At 41.9% G+C, this 20,000-nt stretch overlaps 1 protein-coding gene across 1 annotated transcript in view; it reads right to left on the bottom strand.

Annotated features, from left to right (window-relative positions):
• Nucleotides 1-20,000, bottom strand: part of LOC145405104 (LHFPL tetraspan subfamily member 3 protein-like) — a 119,101-nt gene that overhangs the window by 61,772 nt on the left and 37,329 nt on the right. The window contains exon 2 of the mRNA XM_080276620.1: nt 11,682-11,921. Within this exon, the coding sequence (XP_080132746.1) occupies nt 11,682-11,921 (240 nt within the window). The remainder of the gene's footprint in view (nt 1-11,681; nt 11,922-20,000) is intronic.

The following is a 20,000-nucleotide window of genomic DNA, read 5'->3' as shown; positions in this document are numbered from 1 at the left end:
AACAAATGAATAAAAAACAAATAATCCACATAGGTGTCCTCCAATTATAAAAAAAAAAAAAAAAATCTAACAGATAGACCTGAACAGTCGTAGGCTGAAGTTTGGGGGGAAACCAGTCTAGGGAAGCGAGTTCCAAAGAGATGCAGTTCGGCGAATAAAAAAATTCTGATAGGCAGTTCAGCAATATGACATTGCGACAGTCCAAATGCCCGTGTAGCAAGAGGGAAGGCATGAAGAGGTAGCACAATGAATGCAACTGCGTCTGAGCATTTGCCATAAAAGTATCTGTAAAATAATTCAAGGAAGGCAACAGTCCGTCTTACTTGTAGGGAGGGTAGCTCATTTGTAATAGCAGAGTTATTAAAAATTCTAACAGCTTTGTTCTGAATTTTGTCTAGTTATATTAGTGCAACCTCTCCACTTCAATTCTACAAGGGTGCGCAGTATTCCAGCTGAGAGCGCACATGACCCCTGTAAATTAAAGCTAACTGCTCATCAGTGGAGAAGTTACGGACTCTGTACAATAATCCACGTTTCACTAATGTGATTCTGGCAAGTGATCTAACATGAGAGGCCCGCTGAGGGCATCGTGAGACGCTGAGAATTTCAGTACTTTCAGAGATAGGAGTATTAGTAGCATACTAGCATTGAAGGTAATATTGGAATCAGGTAATATCTATCTATTAGTAATTTGTATATAAATCTGATTTTCCTAGCATTAAATGAGGCAATGTTATATTGTCCCCATTCAGCGATTTTAGTTAGATACGGCTTGAGCTATGTAGATTGCTGTACTGAGTTGTAAGTTAGAGATAGCGAACTTTGTGAATGGATGTTTAAGTGTGAATGAACTGTGAAATGTTGAGTTATCTGCATATATGAATGGATGGGATTATGGGTGGCAGACAAAAGATCATTAATATGAATTAGGAATAGGGCTGGAGGCAGAACTGATCCTTGTGGCATCCCGGCATTAACTGAGTGGAAAATGGAATATGCATCATCTACTTTTACTGTTATCTTTCTGTCGCTGAGATATAAGGAAATCAGAGGAAAAAGGATGACCGGACACAGCGAGAGAGTTTTGATAGCAAGGAACAGTGTCACACTGTCAAATGCTTTAGAAATATCAAGGGCAACTGCATGAGTTTGTCCATCTTGGTCAAATGACTGATGCATGGTATGAGTCAGGAGACTGATCATATCAACAGTGGATCTTTTGTGGCGAAAGCCATACTCTCCCACTAATTAAGGCCATATAGTCTCTTTCAACATGTTACTCCTAAACTATGTGGGCTAGGAGGGTGCAATTTACATCAGTTACTGACCTATATGAGAGATTGTTTGTGGATAAGTTTTATCAAATTCGGTTCATTAGGCTTTTATTTAGCGATATTTTGCAAAAAAAAAAAAAAAAAAAAATCTAAATTATCTATACGAAATTAACAGACTCCAAGAGTAATGCATAAAATTTGGCTTGCTTTGTGGCAAACTAATCATAAAGAGTTGCTTTAGATTCTCTAATATGTTTTCTGATATTTGCATAAAAAGAATATCACCTTTTTTTTAATGAAAATCTAAATTTCCTATTGTACCAATTTCCTGAATGTTTGACAAGCTCTGTACACCAAACATACTATACAAACATTCCAGTTAAATGATTTATAGAAAATTTTATGGGCTTTCCAGTGGTACCTCTATTTTCTCTAGCATTATTAGTTTAGGAGCTAATAGAGTTCAAGGTAAAAAACATACGTTTTCCGGAAACGACCATCAAAGTTGTCAGGCCGCAGAGCACCAAGCAACACACCCTCTCCCTCTCTCGTACCTCTAGCCACACTGCATGTTCAGTGTATACAGAAAAAAAAAAAAAAAAAAAAGTCTGACATCGAAAGAAGGGGCATTCAGTTGACAATTTATCTTAAAAAAAAAAAAATAAAAAAAAAAAGTATTTCTGTGTAAATTTTGCAAAAAGCTATATCATCATGCATGTAGCAGCACTGAAGTTGCACTGGAGCGCTTGATATGGGTGGACAAAAACACAATTTTAAAACACTTACACATTTCTGAAGATGATATCACTTCGCACAAAGACAGAGGAAGGATGCAAGAAATACGTGGAATGTTCTCATCATACAGGTATTCAATTATTTCAGACTTTTTCATATGTACTTATTTATTACAATCTTAAATACTTTACCAAGAGAAGATGTGATTGCAATTGGTCTGATCAGAGGGGTGAGATGAACTTTTCTTTGGAACTGGGTGGATATTGGCTTCCTTCCAGGCATTAGGGAATGAAGATATACGTATGCTATCTTTCTGTCTATCTATTGCCAGACATCTTAATCCAGAAGGGGTGGCCACAAACATATCGCCTCCATGCCGCCCTGTCCCCCTGCATTTCACTGCTCTGCTCCCAGCTTATACACCCCTCTTTCATATACCTCTTCACTTCATCCCTCCATCTCATCTTTGGCCTCCCCTTCCCTCTCCCCCCCCTCGGCCCCACTCACACATGCTCTCCTCGTTAGTCTCTCACTCTCCATCCTTTCCACATGGCCAAATCACCTCAGTATGTTTCTCTTAACGCTTCCTATCACATGCACATCCACACCACAACGCTCTTTCACTTGCTCATTTGTTAGTCTCTCTCTCCATATGACTCCACATGCTCCTCTCAAATAACTCATTTCCGCTGCTCTCACTCTCCACTACACTACATAGCAGCACATCCACACACACCAAGGAATATCAAAAAAACACCCAGCACACGATATCATACACAAATACTGTCATCTCTCCCCCCTCAGATCAGCTCCAGAGGCATATCCATACTCAAATCATTCGCCGCTCCATTCAGTCACTTAAAGACAACACAGCTGCATGCACGGCCTTCTGATAGCCACCCTTCTGAATGCTACTTCCCTCATGAGGACAGGGTCCACCTGGCCAGGCTGACATGTTGGCATCGTCCAGCCCTCTTGAGTTATCACAGGAGGCTGGATGACTTCGTCACTGATACCTGTCCAGAATGCAACACAGCACCCCATACTATTAAGCACGTTATGGAAGACTGCACTGCATACAACTCCCTGTGCCAACAACACAACATACACTCCTTGAGAGCTCTGTGGGAAAACTCGGTCTCGGCTGTGGCCTTCCTTAGGGACTCGGGGATGTTCGGCCAGACTGCCTAGGGAACAACTACTAATACTACTGCTACTGAACGCCTCATTCTCAACACAGTTACTCCCCAAGTACCCTTTCCTACTTCACAACACGGATTTAGAGACCTACAATGCATAAACCTTACTGACGATTCTTACACAACAAGAGTCAGAAGGCTTCAGCTTGGTAACACCCACACAACACCTACATCTCAACAATAAGTGTTGTAAAGTTTTCGGTGCTATCCCGCGACGCAAATTAATTACCAAGTTATACAACACAAACATGGAAAACAAGAAGCCAACTATTTGCCTGGTAGACAGGCACATGTTACTTTCCAGGACAAGTCATCATGAACACGAAACTTCCTTAACGGAGTTCCACAAGGCTCCGTTCTTTTACCTGCACTCTTCAACTTATACATGCATGATATTCACACACCCCAGCCACCCACAAACATTGCCTCATATGAAGATGATATCACCATAACAACCACACACCACACTGTAGACACAGCCTGCACATTGCAACGGGACTACCTCAACACACTGCAAGCTTGGGTCGGGGACAACAGGCTGACGACTGCCTCAGCCAAATCAATCATCACACTCATCAACAGCAGTAGACATCACACCTAAAAATGTACACACCATCAAAAAGTATCGGTGCACATTTGGCCCGAAACAATTTGATGCCACGGACAATGGACTCTGGAATTGTTTGATTATGGTCCCCCATGTTGTCAAACATGCTTACATGCGTATGTCATAGAGCGATTTCATATGACAATTTATGGTTGCTATTGTCACTTAAGGCATATTCAGATAATAATTAATTTATTTTCCAGGGACTACACAAGCTATATTGATCATTTCTGATATCATTGTACACATCCTGTACGATACTTTTTTGATCCTGTGTACGTGTGCCACACACTTGCTCCATTAAGATCCTTAGAGTGACATATGACACTGGACTCCCATTCAAGGATCATCTACAAGACAAGAGGCAGTGCACCCTTACATTCAGTGCACTCGTGGCAACTACAGTATCAGACTTTAAGTAATGAGAAGAAAACTTTCCTCACTTTGCAAACACTGAAATAGATAGTGATGTCCTATGCCTCCCCGGCATGGGCTCCGATGCTATCTAATACCCACTGCAATATCTTGCAAACCATGCAGAACAACGCCCTATGCATCACAATTGTCTGCACCAAAACCACTCTCACAGCCCGTTCACACTCTGAAACCAAAGTCCTCCCTGTCAGACACTACCAGTATATGAGAGGCACATAATTCTAAGCAGCAGTCTGTGCCACTACATAACGCCCCTGTCATTACACGACAGACACACAACACGCCTGGACACACAAACAATCACCACACAAACATTATTAACCTGGGCACATAAAACAATCACCACACAAACATTATTAAACCCTCTGCAGTAATATCCCACTTCCAGACATTCCAACACTAGCGTAGCGTTTTAGTTATGGGTATATTGTACCAGGGCTACACCAAGGCAAATGGTAAGGATAGATAAACACACATGTGATGGAAAGAAATGGACAGGGCAGTGATTGACTTAGAACAATACAGAGTTATTACATGACTTCATGTAGTACAAGGTAATTACATTTACAGCATGTGTAGATCAGTTGTTTAGATAGATAGTTACAGACTAAAAAATGAGCAATGAATTTAGTGAGGAGCGGTAGTGCTGAGCTGATGTGTTTACGTGTATTGTATATGTAAAGTCGTACCACGTGGCCAGATATATCAGGAGTGACAGCGAGCGGGCATGTAGTTAGCCAGGTGAAGTTAAGAGGGGATAAAGGGGGCGCGGGCTAGGTTCCCCGCTCGGTTTTAAACCCCTCAATGAGGTAGATGGAGCACAGGTACGCCTAGGCCGTCTGAATAGGCGAATTTGATTGGTTTAGGCACCACTACCGGCGAGCAGGAATGAGAGATCGAATATTATTGGTAGTGGCACTAGTACAGGTGAGGAGGGATGGGAAATTGAATACTATTGGTAGCAGCACGAGTAACCACGCTAAATAGGAGAACAAAGTGGGGAAAAACCACGAGGGACCACGCGGGAAGGAAACCACGTGTGTAGGTGAAATGCGAGATACAATATAAATACTGTATAACTTTGTGGTGTAATATACACCACACTAGCAGTGAATAAACACCTACATACTCAGTTTACGTGCGGGACAATAAAACACCTCGATCAGAACACTATACGAGTATTATAATCTCCCCCCTCCCTCTTCCTGATATTCACCCATCGGAGATGTCCCTAAACAGAGATAATAGTTCATCTAGCTAGGCTTAGAGCAGAACATCACCCAGCTCTCCTCAGTTACCAGCTTAGATTTGGGTTGTCTGAAATCATAGATGAGTGAGATGACATGTGCCCAGCTTGTAGAACAGGCCTACATTACATAACACACCTAATGGAGCACTGCACAGGACACTCCACACTAAGATGCAGACACAACACCAAAGGTATGGAGAACCTATGGAACAACTCCACAGAGGGGTTGCTTATACTGATGCCGACGGCTTTGCTTGATCAGAAGCACCGCAGTTCATTAACATCAATCCTCTGGCCACATAAGTTCACTCGATTCGACCTACTTGTGATGTGCTGGCCTGGCGAAAATGTCTAAACCAGCGCAAAGGTTAAAGATCATTGTTAATTCCACGACCGTAAGAAATTCTTAGGTCGACAATAGGGTGTGGTAATGGCGTGAATAAAATACCTAATGCAGTTTAACTTAACTGTATAAAATAGCCCGGCCTTGGCCTGTATAAAAACATTTGGTCATCCGCAGCACTAAATGTTCAATCGATATCATTTTGGCTCCTTCTCTTCAAGATAATTACCCCAAAGCTGAACATAATTCATCATGTGACAGTAGGAATGCATTAAACACCTGACAGTTCGGGAAGTGTATTAAATTCCTACATTACAAGGGATGTTCCTTAAACTAAAAAAGGTCAGCATGGCAGTAGCGGTAATAAAGTACAAAACCTCACTGTCTTGAAAGAGTTAATAGGAGAATGGTTGACTCCTTCAGTAAGAAGAAGTAGGCTACTACGATAAAATTATTGCTAACTCCAGACGATTTTATTCATATTCTTCTTTATATATATATATATATATATATATATATATATATATATATATATATATATATATATATATATATATATATATATATATATATATATATATATATATATATATATAGTGACAGGAAAATAAGAGTAAAAGTAGATGATGTATTTTCCAATTTCCACTCAATTAACACCAGCGTGCTGCAGGGATCAGTTCTGGCGCCAACCCTATTTCTGGGTCACATTAATGATCTCTTATCTGTCACCCACAATCCCATTCACTCATATGCACTCAACACTACATACCGTAGTTCATTCACACTCAGACACCCATTTACAAAGTCTAATATCTCTACCTCTCAACTCAGTACAGCCATCTCCATAAATCAAGATCTATCTACGATCAGTGAATGGGGACAAAACAATCTTGTCTCTTTTAATGCTAGTAAAACTAAGTATATACAGTTTACTAATAGACAGATATTGCCAGATTCGTACATTACCTTCAGTGCTACTAATATTCCCATCTCCAAAAGTATTGAAATTCTTGGCGTCTCACTTAACAGTGCCCTCAGCTGTACCTCTCATGTCAGATCACTTGCTAAAACCGCCTCAAAGAAACTTGGATTATTGTACAGAGTCCGTAACTTCTTTGCCGATGAGCAGTTAGCTATAATTTATAAGAGTCATGTGTGCTCTCAGCTTGAATATTGCTCACCCTTGTGGAATGGTTGTCGTGAGGTTGCATTAAGACAGCTAGACAAAATTCAGAACAAAGCTGTTAGAATCATTAACAACCCTGTCATCACATATAAACTACCTCCCCTGCAAGTAAGAAGGAATGTTGCCTCCCTTGCATTATTTTACAGATATTTTTTGGCCAATGCTCAGACGAAGTTGCGTCCATGGTGCCACCTCTCCATGCCTTCCCTCGTGCTACACGGGCATCTGGTAGCGCTCATGACTGGAATGTCACTCAGCCATATTGCAGAACTTCTGCCTATCAGAATTCTTTCATTCCCCGAACAGCATCTCTCTGGAATTCGCTTCCCCAGAGTTGTTTTCCTCCAAATTTCAACCCACAGCTGTTCAAGTCTAACTGTTACAGATATTTTATGAACGGAGGACGCCAGTAATTTGGTGTATGGATTGTTTTTTTTTTTACTCATTTGTTTTTCCTTCCTCCGTTCTGTTATTTATAATATATATATATATATATATATATATATATATATATATATATATCCATCCATCATCCAATCCTACGTTGCCCCATGAAATCAATCCGATTGGAGCACAATAATTACCCACTAAACCACCAGGCGCCAAAATCTGGTTATGTGGTTACCACCCAGCGTAGTAAATGGTTTCCTGGTGTACATGAAACCATTTGGCTTGTCACTTAGTGTAGAGTCACCCAAGGGCAGAAGGAAGAGGAAAGAATGAAGGAATGAAAGACAGAAGAGGGAGTGTAAAGTCACCCGCAGGCAGAAAGACGAGGAAAGAATGAAGGAAAGACAGAAGAAGATGGAAGGAAAGAAGAATGGAGGAGAGGACATGGCAGACACCCGAGAGCAGTACTACATTGAGTGAGTGGATGGTGAGCGCCCCCACCTTCCACAATATATATATATATGCTGGAAATTGATAAGTTTTCGACCCTTTCACTACCAAGTTTGCCTAAAGTTGAATAAAATAACCTGGTAGCAGCAAGAAAAAATACGCAATCGAAATGGCGATAAGATGAGTTACCCTGACCGTCCCACACGAACTGTTTATCAAGTAACATAGACAAACACAACGCTTCAGGAGTAGGTTAATATGTGCACGGTGATGCCTCGCTAAACACGCGCACACACCTTCATTCTCACGACGTGTTCCTTATTAATCCTTGCTACCATCGGCTATTTTACTTTTTTTTTTTTTTTTACGTGTCCGACTCTGGGCAAAGGCTGCAGGGCCTATTTCTCGGGGGCAGTGACCTATCCCGAGGCCCAGTAGTCCTCCTACACCTCCACATGTCACCACTTCGGCGCTAACGCCCACCTTCCATACTGAATACATGCTAGGGCTGTGTCATACAGGACTGGTGTGTTGGTATTAGCGGGGGTATTTTTACGACATGTTGGCGGGTCATCTGGTAAATCAGGAAAGTCTGCTTTTAGGAGATTCAAATCCTTAAACTGTTCCCTGCCCCAGCCGGGATTCGACTGCACGCCGCCTCTCTACCGATTCAACCACCATCTCTTAGGAAAGATCTGTAGTTGTGATGGGGCTAATTAAGGCACTATCCTCACCATATTAAGAAATCTTCCATAAGGTGAAATTAATCGTCTTAAGATATCAAGAAAAAAATCATAAATATCATCGAATTCAAAAGCCAGAACACACATAAAAACCCTTATGACACTGCGATAGGCAAGCGCCATTATCACACACATATACATATGGACAGCAACACACACACACACACACACACACACACACACACACACACACACACACACACACGCAAGCAGTGACTCGCCAGAACACAAGTCACTACGATTTCACATTGGCATTATTATTCACGGCATGATATGCAGTGATCGTGGTCGTATGGTAAACTCTCTCTCTCTCTCTCTCTCTCTCTCTCTCTCTCTCTCTCTCTCTTGCACAAATACTGTATTATTATCCACGCACACAAACATCTTACACTACCTTCACTTCGAGCGCGCACGCACACACACACACACACACACACACACACATGCACTTAAAGTTTTACCCACATGAACAAAAACGCACACCTACCGTATAACCACCACATCCCGTCATTAGACTGGATATTGCCCTCCTGAAACCACCGAACTTTCACCCCAATAAAAAAATAAAAAAAAAGCACAATTTCTTTTTCCACGATCTAGAATGCACATGTAAAAACACTTTTTTTTTTTTTTTTTACGCAACTTTCACAGATACAAAAATAATAATTTTTCATTTTTCTTCCACTTCTCGCACTGAGTTATGCAAGTTTTATTCCTTTTTCGGCCAAACTTTCACTGATACCACAAGAAAAATTATGGAATCCCTCTTTCTTTTTTCTCCACGTTTGACAGCTAAAAACGTGGGCCGCGTTTGTACATAGGTAGTTAAGCTACTTCCCTTCAAACAGCTACCGGCAACTTATCCCTTTCTATTCTATACGGTATCAAAGGATGAGACAGAAGGACGGAGTGGTGAGATACACAATACGAAAGTGGGGTGTGTCTGGAGGGAAGGCAGCCAAATGGCAGAGGACACGGAGACGTGGAGGAGATATGTTTGTGGCCACCCCTTATGAGATTAAGGCGTTTGACAATAGACATAGATAGATAGATAGATAGATAGATAGATAGATAGACACACAGAATTCTCAATTTTTATATACGGTACAATACATTCGATTCAGCACATTAATCAACTGACTCAAGAAAATCCCCTTCACTGATATATTCCTAATGTACAGCTGTGGACAATCACAAAGATTCAGCTCTTAGTCGAAGAGTTACGAAACTCTTACATAATATTCTGATAACTTCACTGGATTCTGAGGATCGTGTCACTGGGTTTCGAGTCACTGTCCTCAGTCTCCTTTATGATCGTGATGAAGTGGATCGATATTTAGGTCCGCAAATGAACAACTGTTCCATGACAATACATGGTTGGTGATGCTGTCGACAGAGAGCTCAATTCCCAGTCCAAGACCCGAGTTCAAGCTCCACTGTGGATGCGCTACGTGAGTAGGGAAGGTGAGCTCTCCTCTATCAAATGTAGTTCAAGGTGTGCTGTGGTGGAAGACCAGCAGGGGTTCGAAACTCGGCGGGGTAAAGATTAGACGATCGGTCCCCTCGCTTCAACGCCTTACTCTAGCCTCGGTGAGACTTGATAGTGTGTCGGTGCTTCTCAGCAGCCGGGGTCAGCCTGTTGACCCCCTTCGATTAGGTTACTAGATTAAGGACATGCTTATTTTCAGCCACTGGCTGCAGTGAACAAATAAACCGAAAATTATTTATTTATTATTATTATTATTATTATTATTATTATTATCATCATCATCATCATCATCATCATCATCATTCTTATTAATACATTTATCCCACTGACAAACACCCGCATCCAACAACAGTAACAACAATAATTAACCACTTAATCCGATTGTTTTTAAAATAGTCTTGTTATTATCGGATTATTTTATTCACCATTGAAAAGATTATTCCAAGTGGAGGAATTTGTGCTTAGTAAGTCCAGCAACAGGCTCAGCTGACCCAGTGAGCCCGAGATTTTTTTTTTTTTTTTACTCTAGACTATTTCAAGCCTTTTAGTTCCACGACGTATTTTTATAGATGATTTTTGCCACCCAGACGATTTCGTTACCTTTGGGGAAACCATCTGTTGCGACGAGATCAGAAATAGTCTCCATTTACCCCTCCACAGCTGACATCTCTCCCTAAGCTGAATAAAGACGTTTTAATGCAGTAAGAATTAAATAAAAATGTACCTAGGTGAGATATAGCCTTAATAACCCCTTAAGTACGAGAGACCTTTAGCTGAATAAATCCGTCTGGCAGTATCAAGATTGAAAAAAAAGAGGACAGTCGGATTCTTGTGGCTGAGCTGCATTTAAGTCTGATAGCATCAAGGACAAAATTTCGTCGTCAGGCTGAAGCGGTTAGTTGCCAAAAATCCCCTCATTTTTTACGTCGATTACTAAAGCTTTCCCTTGATCAACATCCTTCATTATAATATCCACACTGGTACCCTAGCGGTTTTCCTGTACAGATAAGGTTTTTGTTCTCACACGTCTATAATCACAATATTGTCATTGCAGGGCCATCCTTCCGTTATCTACATTTCCTTTCGTTAACCCATCCACCCTTTATAACATCGTCTCTCACCCACCCAACCCCATAATTTTAATTCACCTCCCCCCCACCTCTCTCTCTCTCTGGTATTGCTGCTTTCCAGTCTTCATAGTCATCATTAGCATCATAGCCATCTTTTGCTGCCATAACCATCTTGTATCATCATCATAGCCATCTTTTGCTGCAATAATCATCTTTTATCACCATCATCATCCTGACCCTGGGTCCTATGAAGCGATGGGATGAGTCAGGATCGAGATACCAGAATTACAAAAGTGAACAAGATCAAAAGTGGGCAAGATCAACAACATGCTGTACTCACCAATAATAAATCAGTATCAGCCTTCCCTTTTCTCTCCCTTTCTGTTTACATTTCAATCCTTTGCAGAAACATTAAAAGTTTGAAGGCGATGAGAAATACGAGAGACAAAACACCTACAGTATTGTATTTAACAAGTGTTTCTCAGCTTCCTGTAATTCCCATCTTCCTCACCTGCCAGAAGCTGCATCCACCCAGCGATGTGGAAGACGGTGGAGGAACGGAGGAAGAAGAACAGGAGCATCGAGCATATGGTGAGGAGCGTGAGGATGACTGAGAGGCCCACTAGAACGGTGCCGGCAACGGAGGGGGTGTTCAGGAGCGTGGAAAAATCGTCCAGCTTCCCACGGCATTCCAAGCCCCCTCCACCGCTGCCCCCAGACACCAAACACCATTGCCATAGCCCGAAGTAACCTGCAGAAGCAAAAAAGACGGGTATTTAGAGTACAGGTTCAATTTAAAACAAAACACACGTTTACACCTACAAATTCTGTTTAAAGCAACGCACACATTTATAAACAATAATTCTGACCCCCAAAAGAATGGGGTATTCAGTGAACGTGTCTAATTTTAAAGCAATACCCAGATTTACAGCTATAAATTTAAACTGACTTACTTTCCCTCAACAGTTTCGTATAACAAAAAAAAAAAAAAAAAGGTGCCCTAAACCGAAGTAGCCTGAAAAATAAAAGAGAAAAATAAAACGCTTAGATCCAATTTCAGCTACGAGCGCAGAAATATAACAACAATTATCTATGTATCTATCTATTGCCAGACGCCTTAATCCGGTAGGCTATGGGGTGGCCACAAACAAATCGCCTCCATGTCGCCCTGTTCCGCGCCATTTCACTGCCCTGTTCTCAGCTCATACCCCACCCCCCTCTCTCATATACCTCTCGACGCCATCCCTCCATTTCATCCTCGGCCATCCCTCCATCTCATCCTCGGCCTCCCCCTTACTCTCCCAACCTCCACCTCACTCACATACACTCTCCTCGTTAGTCTCTCGCTCTCCATCCACTCCACGTGGCCAAACCACCTCAGCGTATTTCTCCTAACGCTTTCTACGACATCCAAATCCACACCACAACGCTCCTTCACTTCCTCATTTGTCAGTCTGTCTCTCCATGTAACTCCAAATGCTCCTCACAAATAACTCAATTCCACTGCTCTCACTCTTGACTTGTGTCCTTCCAACAAGGTCCAAGCTTCACTTCCATACATTAGAGTTGGGTATCACAATACTGTCATGCAACGACTTTTTTATTTTCATACTCACCTCCCTGTTTATCACTGCTTTCAAAGAGCCAGCAACCTTTCTTCCTTGTTGTACCCTTTCAAGTACTTCACTCTCCAAACTTCCATCCTTACACATCACACTACCCAAGTTCTTAAATGCACTCACATTTTCCTTTATAATTCTTATTTTAAAAATTCCAGTAATATTCCAGGCTCTCCCCTATTCTCCTCCCAGCCAACAGACACCAATGACATAAGTAGAAGTAGGCTGCCCTGGAAAGGCCAAAACAACGAGGTGATATAATGTACTGGCTTAATTTCAGTCATAAGCACTGTCTGACCCAAAAACTATTAGCTATATTTTGTAATTCATTTACTGCTTCCAGCAACATTCAAGGCCTCCCCTCCTTGAAAGCTCAAAGTAGCCTGGAAAAAACAGAACAGTAAGGTTATTGGACAGATGTACTTGAAGTTATGGGCACAGCCTAAACCATTAAACAGTTTCAACTGTGACTGTATTTTATATAATTGCCAGGTTCAGTAACATTCCAGACCCCATTTCACTTTTCTCTCCAGACAGCGACATCACAGTCAACCCGAAGTAACCTAGAAAAGACAAAACAATGAGGTAATTTCAAGTAAAAGTTCAATTTCGGTCACGGACACATGTTCCGCTTCTATTCATACGGTATCTGAAGTGGGTCTAAGTCAGGCCGAGACTGTTGTACGGTCCCATTAAGGAACATATTTGAATACGAGTAATTCTTCCATATGAACAATTTTCATGACAATGTATATTCGACACATAAAAATTACCTTATCTAATGTAATATTATATTCTAGGAACACATCAGTCCTCGTGGCCGTCCTTCCAGCTACAAGACACCACTGCCATAGCCTCAGGTAACAGAAAAAACAAAACAATACCGTGATTTAATGTACAGGCCTCATTTCAGTCAAGGTCAGTCCAAGAGGGAACGCACAATTGTATGTTCATATAATTTCAATTTCCAGCAAAATTCTAAGCCTCCTTCCAAAAACAACGTGTTTTAGTGTACCAGCTCAATTTTAGGGCAACATGCACACACACACACACACACACACACACACACACACACACACACACACACACACACACACACACACACACACACACACACACACACACACACACACACACACACACACACACACACACACACACACACACACACACACACACACACACACACACACACACACACACACACACACACACACACACACACACACACACACACACACACACACACACACACACACACACACACACACACACACACACACACACACACACACACACACACACACACACACACACACACACACACACACACACACACACACACACACACACACACACACACACACACACACACACACACACACACACACACACACACACACACACACACACACACACACACACACACACACACACACACACACACACACACACACACACACACACACACACACACACACACACACACACACACACACACACACACACACACACACACACACACACACACACACACACACACACACACACACACACACACACACACACACACACACACACACACACACACACACACACACACACACACACACACACACACACACACACACACACACACACACACACACACACACACACACACACGTACGTTCTGAAGCACTGTAAACAACAGACCCTTGCACTCTAGTAAAACAAACGCAATACAGTACCGGTATAGGTTAATAGCATACGCTCAAAGAGGGGAGACAGAATGAAGGATGAACGACTAAGTATGTTTTGACGTCAAAGGCGGGAAGGAAGGCAAGGCACCGATAACAGCCATACAGTCTCTCTCTCTCTCTCTCTCTCTCTCTCTCTCTCTCTCTCTCTCTCAGGTATATTACAATTTCAACGGATCTGACTTTCCGACCAATACCTAAATCTTAATAAAAAATTTTAAAACATTCCTGTTCACAGTATCCTAACACCAACAATGTATCTCGTCACTATTAACGTTTATGGTACGATTATGACATTTGAATAGTCTTGCTATCGCCTGACGACCAGTTTATTCAGTTTGAGAGCCCTCAAACTCCCCCGTTCCTCCCCCTCCCCCTTCTCTCCCTCCCCCATTCCTCCTCCCACCCCTCCCCCTTTCCTCCGTCCCTCTCACTGAACCTCCCCTCTTCTCCCACTCTCCCCTGTGTCCCGGAAGCCAGTAAGGGTCCATTGTTCCCACCATCTCTCAGGGAGCATGGGATTTGAACCCCTGACTTCGTATACCTGCTGCTCCACCTTGAAAAGAGAGAGAGAGAGAGAGAGAGAGAGAGAGAGAGAGAGAGAGAGAGAGAGAGAGAGAGAGAGAGAGAGAGAGAGAGAGCACTGTGAGGGAAAAGTGGGTGAATGAGGAGAATGCGACCCCACGGGAGAGGAGAAAAAGAGGGAGAAAAAATGAGGAAGGGAGGGGGAGGAATGAGGAGAGATTGGGTAAAGGAAGAGCTGGAGGAGGGGGAGAGAAAATAAAGGAAGTGGGGGAGATAAGGATACAAAGAGAGAAGGGAAAACGAGTAAAGATGGAGAAGGAGGAGGAGGAGGAGGACTGCGTTAAGTGTGCAACAGAGGTTGAGGGGAGGAGGGAAAGGAGGAAATGGAGAAAGCAGGAAATGGAAAGATTTTTTAAAACGTTGATGAAAGATGGGAAAATGGGAGGACGACGAGGAGGCGGAGGAGGGGAGGGGGGGAAGGAAAAAAGGCGGAGGGGGGGGGGAATTTGAAGGATAAAAACATGGCGAAATTTTCTCCCTCTCATATACTTTTCCACCTTGGGTTTGTTGTTGCTGTTGATTGTTTTTTGTTTGTTAATGATGATGGCATAAATTATTTGCGTGTTTTGGTGAAAAGTGGTTGCCCGGTATGCATTTACCGGGAGAAAGAGAACATAATCCCTCTTTTTCGTGGAAAATAGCTTGAAATCCTCCTCCTCCTCCTCACCGTTATTGCTATTCTTCGGTCCCAACATAAGGATTTTAGGCCCTCACCTTGTCATTCTTCGACTCTGACCAGGATATCCTTTGGTTCTAACCAGGGCATTTTTTTTTATAGCTTTGACACTTACAAAACCTACACTTTCATTTGTATTGTTAATTCCAAGTTTGATAAGCTGGCTCAGATTTCCTAATTCTGAGGTATCCACGTTAACTGCATACGCGATAAAATGTAAAAGAAATGCCACTAATATAAAGTGAACTGTACTAATGAATACTGCCTTATAAAATATTGATATATTCTGACACTCAAGTAAAATAATTTCGTAATCTTTTAACAGAAACTTGAGCAAGCGAGAGTAAAACCTTGGACTCATTAATTTTCCCGTGTGTGTGTGTGTGTGTGTGTGTGTGTGTGTGTGTGTGTGTGTGTGTGTGTGTGTGTGTGTGTGTGTGTGTGTGTGTGTGTGTGTGTGTGTGTGTGTGTGTGTGTGATTTATTCTTTATACATCCATGCTTGGTATATCTTTTTCCATATAGGCCTATGTGCTGCTATGTAGGTTACTGTAGTGTGTATGTCTGTATGTTGTAACTACCATAGCGTCTTCTTCAAAAAAAAAAAAACAACAACAACAACACGGCTATTTCTTTGCCGTGGGCTTCGGTTTTACTGTTTCTGTGTCCTTGTTTCGACGTGTTTTTAGTCTTCAGTAAACAGTGGGATGGTGGTGGGGCCGTATGTTGAGTGAGAAATCAATGTTGTGCTGAGAATTACAGGTGCTTGGAAATTACAATAACTCTCAGACTCCTATAACTCACTTCCAGCTGGATGAAATTGTCTAGTGTTAGCCTGCCTGGAACAGAATAACTGAGTTGGCTCGATCATGAGAGGGTTGACACTCGGTGACTCACTTTTAGCAGTAAAATCATTTAACGTTAGTATGATTCTAGAGTTCTCCCGACAATGAGACTGGCAACTTTGACACTAAAGATAAGCAGCATGAGAGCTGTTTTTGTGGTTTTAAATGAGAGAAATTGCTTGTCATACGAGATAGACGTAAACGGAATTGCGTACTGAGTTAGAAAACTTATTTTGTGAATTGGAAACACTAGTCTAAAACTATATTATGGGAGGAAAATTGACTCCGTCTGTCAGTTGACGTCTCTTATATGTACGGTAATTCATTCTTGCTACTGTTTGACGATTCTATTCAGCTTATGAGAAACTTACACACTGGAGGAGTTATATATACCAGAATCCCTTTTTAATTTCCAAATAGCTGGAAAGAACACAAAAAAATACTGATATAGTGGATTTTTTTTTTTTTATATGCTTGTACGTACAGGCTGTATGAAGAATATGGGACAAGGAATGAGAAAACAAGGATGCACTGTAGGAAAGAAATGTTAAAAGAAGACAAAATACGAGAACTAAGGAGAGGGTGTCAATGTTATGGTCACAGCTAAGTAGCCAGTGAGATACATATATATATATATATATATATATATATATATATATATATATATAATCCCCCGAACTAGACCGGGATAGATCATATAGCCCTAGAACTCTATCCCTCCCAACGAGGCAGCTATCTGGGCGGGGCGCGAACTCTCGACCTCACGGTCTCGAGTCATGCACTCTACCACTGAACTACCCCGCTCCCCAAGAGAGAGAGAGAGAGAGAAAATATCAAGGGGTGGATGCCTGAGGGTCAGCTCAGGATTGAGCTGGAGGTGTGCACGTGTGCGTGCGTGCGGTGCATGCATGCAGCTCAAATTAATACCTAGCTTTCAAGATTTTTATCTGAATATACACATTATATATGGCACAAAATTATCAAAGTATATTTGCAGTGCGTTTGTGAGCAGATACGGCTGTATGAAGCGAAACAAAAAAAAATGTAATTCAAGGGAGATCCTGACGTAAAAATCGTTGGTCAAAATCACACTCCATAGCAGAGAATATCCTAAAATGCCACACATTATTGTCCGTAACGGATCGGTCAGTTTTAAGACAACTCGAACGACAGACCTCTACAGCTAGTTACTAGAAAATAACTCCATTTTTACTAAAGTCATCGTCCAACCAGGGTTATGTTGTATTCTTTAGACCTTAGGTCTTGTGGGAGACGATGCAGTATCCAGTCTACACAAAGTGGTTGCTGAAAAATTCCCCACTGCATGTGTTCTACTTGGTATAGCTTATATTCATTAACTGATGAAATCCTGAATGATCATTTGAAAAATCCCTTTTTTTTTTTTTTTTTAATACTCTATATCCATAAAGACACGAAATAATTAGTCGCAAACTGTTCCAAAGACAAGAATTGACCAGCATGAGTCACCCAGTCCGTGGGCCTCGGTTGCCAAGCCGTGCTACAAATAGGTTTACTTCTTATTTTTCAATCCATTCATTTTCTTTGGTTCATAATCCGAGACAAGTCTTATCCGTCTTAAAAACGAAAAAAAAAAAAAAATGCCTTACCTTCCTTCATGGCAATAAAGGGGACTCACCACTTTATTCCCTTGCGTTTAGTACGAGTACAAGGCTAATCCAGCGCGGTCTATTGCTGTTTAGTAGAGTCACTTGCATTCTGTAGACACACACTGGTTCCACGCTGTCTTGGCATCTTGTTTTCTGTCTGCCTTCTGTGTTCCCATTCACTCACTCTCATCTCACGTATATTTTTCTACTCAGTCTTCTCGCATCATATCCTTCATTCCCAATATTATTACATAAGCTTTTATAGAGCATTCATTATTACTGAACGGATAATACTAAATTTCAATATACAAATTTCTCTCTCTCTCTCTCTCTCTCTCTCTCTCTCTCTCTCTCACACACACACACACACACACACACATACACACACAGCTTCCGTAAGCTTCAATATTATTTCCAGACTAAAAAAAAATCATGAACGTTCGTGACAGGAAACCGGATGGATGGCGGAATTTTTATCTTACGCGAAAGAAAAAAAATGGTGTGTGTGTGTGTGTGTGTGTGTGTGTGTGTGTGTGTGTGTGTGTGTGTGTGTGTGTGTGTGTGTGTGTGTGTGTGTGTGTGTGTGTGTGTGTGTGTGTGTGTGAACCTGGCATTTTTAGGCTGCGTGGTGGCTCCTGGAGAGAGAGAGAGAGAGAGGGAGAGAGAGAGAGAGAGAGAGAGAGAGAGAGAATTTCTAGGCCAAGGCTTTCACAAATTAGAATGCAAGCAAAGGGGGACAAACAGGAACGTACGTGTACGCATATAGATACAGACACGGCTAATCGCATCAGGCAGTAACGAAGACTATATATACGTAAGAGACCAGTAGAACAAACAGTGGAAGACAACAGAGAGAGTGATACCGCTAGAATCAGCTGGGAAAGTAAACAATGTTCGGCAGGCTACTCCACTTTATCAACACTAGACATGGTTACATCCGGTACTACTACTGTCAACATCACAATCATCAGACAACGAAATAGCCTACCCTACAGCAAATTAACTTAGCAACCAGTACTACATCAACACCACTGCCACGACTACCATAACACAATCACAACTACATCATCGCCAATACTATATAGGCCTACCGTACATAAGCTAACATTACCCTACTGCTCCACAGTACAATAAAACTTTCACCCCACTACCACCATCAAACTATTCTAGACCACTACTGCCACCAAGACCAACAATATCGTCATTATCACTACATTCTATTACACCTAAAACCCATCACACAACCACACATCTAAATTACAGTCACCACACATCGCACTGCCCGCACCATAACCATACTAGTAAGGCTACCACAGCCACAATCCACAACTGCACAGTCATCAACACAACCACACAACATCACCTCAAGACCACACAGCACAATTCCACAATGGCATCACTAATCACAGCTTCACTCCCTCCAGCTTCACCTAAGAAACAAACACCACTCATTCGTTCGTTCGTTCGTTTACAGATTCCCTGCATCTATAGTGCAGGCCGAGCCATACATTAGCCCGGTCAGTGGGGTATGGGCTGATTAAAAAATAGTAAGGGGGCAGACAGGGCCTGGGAATTGCCCAGCACACACGCCCTGTCTCCTGGCTGGCTTTGTGGTGTGTGAGCACTCATTCAATTTTTCCACTCCTTTTCCCCTTTGTCTCAGTTCCAAATTTCTTTTACTTCCTTTCTTTATGTCCTCTCCCCTCTTCTTAACTTACTTCCAGTCTTTCATTCAAACC

This window comes from Coenobita brevimanus, chromosome 65 (assembly GCF_032717465.1).
Source record: "Coenobita brevimanus isolate Jiangsu-jjx chromosome 65, ASM3271746v2, whole genome shotgun sequence".
In the NCBI taxonomy this organism is placed as follows: domain Eukaryota; kingdom Metazoa; phylum Arthropoda; class Malacostraca; order Decapoda; family Coenobitidae; genus Coenobita; species Coenobita brevimanus.
Note: the sequence above shows the minus strand (reverse complement) of the source record. Positions and strands in the feature narration are given on the sequence as shown.